At 49.6% G+C, this 8,445-nt stretch overlaps 1 protein-coding gene across 9 annotated transcripts in view; it reads right to left on the bottom strand.

Annotated features, from left to right (window-relative positions):
• Nucleotides 1–1,737: 1,737 nt before the first annotated feature.
• ACAP3 (ArfGAP with coiled-coil, ankyrin repeat and PH domains 3) overlaps nucleotides 1,738–8,445 on the bottom strand; it is an 82,096-nt gene continuing 75,388 nt past the window's right edge. For all 9 annotated transcript variants that reach the window (XM_040533359.1, XM_040533364.1, XM_040533365.1 and 6 more), the window contains one exon: nucleotides 1,738–8,412. In XM_040533359.1, coding sequence (XP_040389293.1) covers nucleotides 8,265–8,412 — 148 coding nt within the window. In that variant the 3' untranslated portion in view covers nucleotides 1,738–8,264. The remainder of the gene's footprint in view (nucleotides 8,413–8,445) is intronic.

The following is an 8,445-nucleotide window of genomic DNA, read 5'->3' as shown; positions in this document are numbered from 1 at the left end:
ATGACTGGAGATTTAGTTTTATTTTGTTTTTGCTGCTCTGAAGTGTGACAGTCTTTCGTTGTGCCACAGTGCAGTGTCCTGTGACTGGGGCCAGCAGGCTTGGTGCTGGCTTTCTGGAGAAGCCAGGGCGAACATGAGGGGATTTACTCGTTGTCTTCAGCTTCTCTTCTGGCAGCCAAACCTCCCAGCTCCTGTTTGGGGCCGGTGCAACAGCAGCCCCACTGTCCTGGAACAAAACACCCACCCGCTGAAGGGCACTACCAGGTAATAATAGCTCTCCGTGGCAGCTGATGCAAGGCCCAGCCCAAAGCCCCGGGGAAGGCAAAGGGTTCAGGTGTCCCAGCCGTGGCTCTGTGACCAAACCTCCCTTGATGCAGGAAAGGTTTCAGATTTACCCTGCAATTCCAGAGATAATTAGGCACCCGCATCCCATTAGTGACATCTGTGCTCGTACATTTGCTGCCCGATGTTCTAGGACAATTTCTGCCACAGTTTCTGAGCTCATTTTTACCTGGAGATGAACCCCTGTAGCCGCAGGGGACAAGATAAGGGAGAGATCCAGAGATCCCAGGCATTCACCTCCAGCCGTGCGGCCACCTGGAGGCTCTCACAGAGATCTCCTGTGCCTCTGGCTGCCGGCGGACATGGCCTGCGGGAGTATGGCCCAGGGCTGCTTGGAGCCACATAGCTCCGAGGCACGGCACCTGTCATCGGCGCAGCGATGCAGAAAGCGTTTCTGCAGCCGTGTCCTTGCTGCAGGACGAGAGGACGGGTCCCTCTGTGGGTGAGGGACCCCTTCCCTCACTGGTGTCCCACCCAGCTCCTGGGTGGGCCCTGCGGGACGTGAGGGTGGTCTCGTTCAGCATATGGAAAGTGCAGGCCCAAAGGGCCTTGAGAACAACTCCCTTCAGGCTTCTAATGTGGGCTGTTATCACCATCCAGGCTGTAACCAGGGCCTGTTGATTTTCAGACACAGCAATGCTCAGGAAAGGCCCAGTTTTGTGCCTGCCACGCATCCAACTTGGCCAACCTGGGCCTTCTGATTCCTTCCACTCCCCCACCACCTCCCTAAGCAAAGTGGATTCCTGTGTGCTCCCTTTCTGGGGAAGGAAAGCTCTTTTGCTCGAATTAAGAGGAGAAAATTGTCACTGTAAAGGCTCACTAAGACTCCTCTCTCCTAGCACACGGCAACACTCAAGATCTAACTCCAATTATATGAATCCTGCTGCTGGGTGAAGTATTAGCCCTGGATTTTTGAAGACACTTAAGCATTTAATCCACAGTCAGTAAAGAAGGAGAAAGGCAGTCTTCTGTAGCTCTGGACTTCTGTAATTGCATTTCAGTCTTCAGTGTATTTATCCTTGTGAGGCTTGTATCCTCATACAGCGTCCACTTTAGACATGAAATAGAAATGCAGTAAGAAAAAAGGATGGCAAAGGGAGAGAGCAAATGGCAGGCAGTGGGCCAAGCGTTTCCGAAACCCTTATAATTTTGCTGCAAGACCATGCAGCTCTCCTTCTGTAAGTGCCTTAAATGACTGTAGTGCTCCTGGATTCAAGGTATCCTTCCTATTTAAGTCCTTCATCGAATTCATGAGCCTACCGTGATCCATTAATTTCTATTTATAGGGATCTGTTTCTCCCTCCACAGGAAAAAAAGAGGTTTTTACATCGCTTCTTTATTCCGTACCTGTTTTCCATGCTAAGTATGATAGAAATCATGAGGCCAGGCCACTCTTTCTTTTATTTTTATTTTTCTGCCACAGGCACATGAGATGAGAGAAACCCAGGGGGAAGGATTGCAGTGATACAGGGGAACAAGCGGTCCATGTGCAGAACACGGAGATTTTTCATCTAGTGCAAGGTCTCCTTTTACAGGGCAGTCAGCAGCAGAGCTCGTAACACAGCGAGCAGCGACTGACTCAGGTACTCTGAAGAAACATGAATGAGGGGTGATGTGAGCCTGTCACCTTCCCCGTCTTCTTCCCAAGCACCCTGAAATCACATTATCACAAGACAGCGTCGCAGAAACCCAGCAAAAAGCAGAGCAGTTACGCGGCATTCTCTTCACTGACATAAGATTCAAGCTGTGGGTTGCAGTGGAAAAAGAAAACAGGTTAAAAGAGTTGGTGTTCTAGGTCCAGTTAATACGGGCAACAAGGCAAGAAACCGTACATAAATAAATAAAGCCAGAGAAAGAGGAGGGAAAGAGTTCATCTAGATTTTTATTAACAGTGTTTCAAGAGACAATAGAAGAGAAGGGAGGAAAAAAAGGCAGACACCACAGCAACAGTTTTAAAATTGTACAAAGGTAATAACATACAGAATATCTGGTTCCATAGTTACAGTCAGTACAGGCTGTGTAGGGAAAGGGGCAATTATAAAACGTGTTACAAAGTTGTACTGAAAGCAGGCAAGTGAAGGAGGTTAATAGGTTATAGCGTATTTACAGCAAGTGCCAGCCCCTGGTGCAGCAGCCCAGCCATTCGGCGTGTATCGGAGCCATGTTAATCAACCACACGTAGCAGCTTTTACTTGGCTGAAGAACTTTCTCTCCGTGCTGTTTAGATAGGAAGGTACAGGAGCCTTGGCCAGCAAGAGGCTGGTTGGGCTGTCTCGTCCCAAAGGCTTCCAGCCCAGGCTGTGTCGCCCTGCCGTAAGAAAGGCTCACTCGCCCTCTATGATCCAGCAGCCCCAGGCGTCACACCAAGGGCTCCCAGGATGGGGAATCCACTCTAATATTCCCATGCTGATGGAGGGACGGGATGGGTGGAAGTGACTGAGACAGGTCTACAGCTCCACTGACAACCTGAAGGCAAGCGCCTGGCCGCTTCCAGTGTCAGCGAGTGGAGCAGGAGGACACACAAACTGAACGTGCTCCTCCACGGCCGTCACCGTGAGCCAGGATGTTTGTGGAGGGATGCTCCTGCTTCAGCCAGCCTCTCCAGCCATCTCGGCTCCTGCACTAGGAACACACAAGGTCCTCCTCATGCCCTGGAAACCATCGTGGCTCCCACCTCTGCCCCTCTTTACCTCCCCGTAACTATTTGCCTGCCCTTTCCTCCCACTAACACGTGCTAGGTACGTACCCCAGTCCAATTTCCCTACAAGGCAGAGGAGCCAGCAGGCAGACTGCGATATGAATCACATTCCTATGGAAACAGCACTGTATATTTTGGAATCTCAAAAAAAAAAATAAAGTTCTTTCAAACTCCCACTCTCCCTTCTGCTCGGTCCCTCCTTGCCCACCCTTCTCCACACAACAGCACCAAATGCTCTCGCACGCAGGCACACTCACACCGACGTTTGTCATCAGCAAACCAAGTGTTTAATATCACATTGAATCCGTTCACTCTGTTTTGTCTTTGGTTGAAAGCAATAATGCTCGGGCAGTGAGAAGAGAGGAGTAGGGTCAGGGGCAGCCCAGCAGCAGCAGAGGACAGCTGCGTTAGGGCTGCCGGACCGTCAGTTATCAGTGCATTTCTTTGGGAGGTCCTGGTTTTCTCTTGCATAAATAATGGCCATTTGTGCTGGTCTGAGATGTTACTGATCTACTTTATGCTTATCACAGTCTCAGCTCGTCTTTAAACAAAAGCGTTTGACACCAGTTCTTCCAATTCTGTGTTTTTCCTCAAGATTGCTCAGAGTTTCTCAGTACAGAGAGCATCTCTGAGACCGCAACATTAAAAACACCCAAGGCATCCCTTGATGGCACGGGGGGGATCATTTCAACTTGCCAGCAACTTGAAGTTGTCCCATGGGGAATCAGAGACAGGTGCCTCCAAGACTCAAACCCAGACTACCTGTGCAGGCACTCGGTTACAGGGTTTGTGTCAACTTAAAAAAACTAGTACAGGTATGTGAATATTCACCCAGGTCTCAAAAACTCAAAGGATGACAGAATCTGCAGGGCTGGGGCAATGGTGTGGGTCCATTTGCGTTTGGACAATGCCTGGCATGTTGCTTTCGAGACAAAGGCAAAGCCTCTCACGTTATCTGTGGTTGCAGCCAAGTTACTGTCACAGTTACAACATATGCACGCTTTGAAAAGAAAGAATGAGAAGAGGAGTTTTGGCATTCAGTATTTCAAACAAGATTGTACAACACAAATACAGCTGTACTCAGAGAGAAAAAAAAAAAGCGTTCAGATCTAGCCTTCCCTGTAGCCCAGTTGGCCATTTATTTTGCTGAAAACAAATTTTATGTACAACTTCCCCACTCCCCCCTCCAAAGCTCTAGGCACGCACACACACACACCCCAACCTAATAAATCAAACACAAACCAATGAGAAGTGCCTCCTTAGCATTTTTTCCTGGAGAACCTTTTTTGTTTAGAAACTGCAGGATGTACTAAAGTGGATGATTATATTACAAACTAGAGGCATTTCATGCCTCGTCATCTGTATAATGAAAATAGAAGAGAAAAGGGGGGTGGGGAAGGGGGAAGAGGAGAGCTGCGGGGAAAAAAAAGGCAGGTTTTGAAAAATATTCCCTAACAATGCTACAAAAAAATCCTGACATTAAATACAGACAAACTGTATTGAATAAAAATTGCACTAGTCCTCTGGGCACATCAATAATAAATTAAATACTTAACAATTCCACTGATTAAAAAAGACAGCACAAAATCCATAACAAAAGAACATAAAACCCCCCAATACTGTATGTAGGAAAAGTGCACAAAGTTGCTTTATACATTGACTCTAAATAAAGTACCAATACATGTTAAATAAATTGTCTTGCAAGACACTGCTTTTTGCATCAGTATTTACACACGCTTTAACTTCATGTACTTCAGCAGTAAGTCTGAGCTTCACTGGACCTAACTGTACCCGGTTCTTGTTTTGTTCTCATGAGTCACTCATGCCAACTGTGAAATAAAATGACCCAAAGTGGAAGCCACGTCTCCAGTCCTCCTTGGCTTACAGAAAGGATCAGGCCTATTCCTAACTTCTCCTAAGAAGCCGGAAAACCAACTGGGGTGTTTTAAGTTGCTGTGCATGTGGAAAACGTTGCTAGATGACGATCATGCTGAAGTTCCTTAACAGAGTAGGACCGTGGTGGTGGTGAGACATCTGTTCCACTTCCACGATCTCTGAAGTACCCTGGAAGATGCCTGGAAGATTCAGTGTGGCCTTCTGGAAAAGGCCACAGCTTGAGGGGAACCACATCAGCTCTGACAAACATCTCATCAGATGCAGTAAGCATAAAACGGGCTGGGATTTTCAAGAGAATTCATTACAGAGGGTCTCCCAGTTCCTGACCCAGGCAGAAAAGACGGTTCTTGTCTGCATACTGGTCCCTGTCCTGTACTGAGCACTCAAGCACTGATCTGGATGCCACGGGGTGATCTAACCATGAGCACGGTGCTGCCCTGCTGAAGGGCTCAGCCAGCCACTGGCTGCAGAGCAAGCAGGCTGAGCTCACGAGGGTGTCCAACAAGGCAGTGACACAAGTGAAAGGCACCACTGCTCCGAGGGGGAGCCCCTGTAAACTTGGGGTGACTTGGACCAGGAAGAAAACCAGCGCAAAGGAAAGATGAAGCTCCAGGAGAATGTGAAGTAGTAACGTTCTGTAATCCTGCACAAAACCACTGATGGGCAGCGATGCTGGCTCTACCCTCACGGGTATCAGGCAGAAAGAGATTTAACCCTGGGCATATTAAATGCGAGCTGAGGGAGATGATGTAGCAGCACTGCAGCAACAGCACACGTCCACCTGCATTTGGCATCACCCCCAGGGGCACATGCCCGAGTCAGCCACGATCGGAGCGTGGTCCCTGCTCCCGGAGAAATCCCCCTCTGAACAAAGGATACAGACATCCCAGCGGTTTATGCCGCGCTGCTTTGTCCTGCATGCAGTTCTGCATCACTCCTGAGGGTGTCACGGCTGATCAGAACACGGCCCAGACCCAGCGAACACTTGGCAGAGGGCAGGTAAGGGCACATCCTACAGCCCCAACTCACAGAGGGAGCATTGCCTGGTTAAGGATGAAAGTTTCAGACCAGGCATTGAGCAGCTGAGAAAGGAGAAAGCCAGTCTGCGTGCTGGGTGCAGGTACAGAGCCTGGTCCTCGAGGCAGGAGGGGTGGAATGATGGAGAAGATGCAGCGAAAGGCATTGCCAGGGGTAAAAAGGCTGAGGGGGCCAAGCTCATTAATTCTTTAAAGATTGGTGGAAGGAGATTGTTTATGGCTTAGGGACGAAAGAAAGGCCCTGGGACCGGATTCTGCGCCGCCACTGAGCTGCAGCAGTTCCAACACGGTCACTGGGACTACTTCGGGCTCACAACAGACAACTGGAACTGAGCTCAGAACTTGGCACTGGGCATCCCGCAGCTTCAGGAGAGAACAGGAATGAGAAAGCCACAAGAGAAAGATGGAATTCAAGCCCCAGACTGCAGAGACAGAAAATGGTGATCTGTCTGCAGCAGGATGTGGGGCAGCACTTCCCGAGGGAAGCAGGGACACTCCCTTGAACCGAGGGGACAACTACCAGAGCCTAAGGGGAGCTTCTTTTTTGTTCCACTTGCAGACACACGGGCGTACTCTGAGCACTGCTGGACCAGTCTGAGGGCACCATCTCAAGCGAGGAGCTGGGCTCTTCTGGTATCTGAGGATAGAAATAAACCTGCAAAGGTTTGACCCCCCAAGGGCTGCAGCAAGACACCAGCCAGTTTACAAAGAAAGGAAGTCAAAGAGTGGATGAAAAATAGTATGATTGTGTATCACTGCTGATGTAACGCAGGAGGACGGGGAACTCTGCCTGGTATTTGTGTTCCTCATGAGATCCCGACCCCTTCAGGATCCCAGCACTATCTGTAAGGCACAGTGGCCCAACCCCAGAGCCAGCAGCCGAGGTGCCCAGGCAGACTGAATACCAGCTGTGGGCTGCCGCCCACGAGTCCTGAAAAATTCTGATGCCAACAGCAGTTTGAGGGCATTCTGAAGCGGCTCTTGCAGGAGCACATCTCAGCTTGGCATCCAAGTTCCCAGCCAGAGGAGGATCTGGCGGAGGTACCCATGCTCGGTAAGCCCTCCTGAGATAGGAGCACCTGGCTGCACCATCTCTGCAGGGCTACTGTAGCATGACCCCCGTAACAGACCATAAACACCAGCAACAAAGTGCTCTGAGTAGAAACACATTCCCCCACTCCAGCAAAGAATAATACCAGGAAAAGGAAAGAAAAAAAAGAAGATTCTGCTGGTCATTGGAACTGGGAAACGCAGAAGTCCCCGGGCCAGCTGCTGAGATGCCCTACTCACATGCTTCAGCATGCGGGGTGAGCACAGGGGATACACATGCAGGTAGAAGTCTCCTTCACAGAGACACTGAGTCAGAAATACGGTGACCAGGAAACAAACCAAACCAAATTGCATCCTGCAGCCAGCCAGCTTGGCAGTGGCAGTTGGACTTGGCTTTTCTTCCCTGACAGAAAAGCCCATCGCCAGCGACAAGCTTCTCCCAGCCTCAAAAAAGTTAGCATTGCTGCTTCATACCATGGGCAGAGCGCATCCCGGCCCAGGAAGCAGGTGAGCTATGGCTTTGACCAGCTAACCACCAAGGCCAAAAAAAGGGGAGCGTGGCTGGTAATAGTCCTGAGAGCAAGTGAGGTGGGTAGCCATGGCTCTCAATTCTACCCCTTCTGCTGTGCAGCGAAGCACCTGCCCCACGAAACAGCCTGTTCCCGACTTAGAGGTCGCATTTGAGTTTTCTAAACTGGCCCCAGCAGCTCCCAGATGCTGCAGAGTCCCAGGAGAGAGCAGGCTACTGGTCGCACTGCCAGGAGAGGGCTCCCCGTCAGAATCCCTTCCAAACTGTTCAGACGAGAATTCAGCGCGTGGTGACTGCACCGAAACAGAGACACGAGAGGTTCGTCTGACCCTATTGTTGGCGGGCTTCTCCTGGTGATAGAGGGTTTCCTTTTCTTCTTTCTTTTTTTCTTTTTTTTTTTTTTTGTTTTGTTTTGTTTAATGCTAAACTCTTCTCCCATACTTTTCACACACTCGAGTTCACACGCCATGGTCTGTGGTTATGCCCTAAGAATCTCCTACACAAAAATCAACCATCCAGTAGTCAAGCATGAGAACTTTATGCTAGCAGGAAAGATCCCTTTTCCTTCCTGCACGCATCTCAACCTATATGCGCAGGCATCAAAAACAGACCAATCTGCAAGAAACACCAATATACCAAGGATGGGGCTCTCGGGGCTTCCAGAAATCTGGCCCCACTTCAAGACTGCAAAGGGGAGGTGGGGGAGTTGTCACTAACACTCATCTATGTTAAGGCTGATGAACTCTTGTATACACTTCCTGTACTGGAGCTCAGTAGGGCTGTTGCTGGGATATTGACCTGGTTGTCCAAAGGGGCCCTCTGCCTCTCGCATTTCCTCATTCATTCGAGCCAAACGCAGCCTAGAGCAAAACAGAAAGCAAAGAGAGAGTGGT

The sequence above is a fragment of the Cygnus olor genome, chromosome 21, assembly GCF_009769625.2.
Source record: "Cygnus olor isolate bCygOlo1 chromosome 21, bCygOlo1.pri.v2, whole genome shotgun sequence".
Classification (NCBI taxonomy): Eukaryota; Metazoa; Chordata; class Aves; order Anseriformes; family Anatidae; genus Cygnus; species Cygnus olor.
This window is presented reverse-complemented; position numbering and strand designations above follow the sequence as displayed.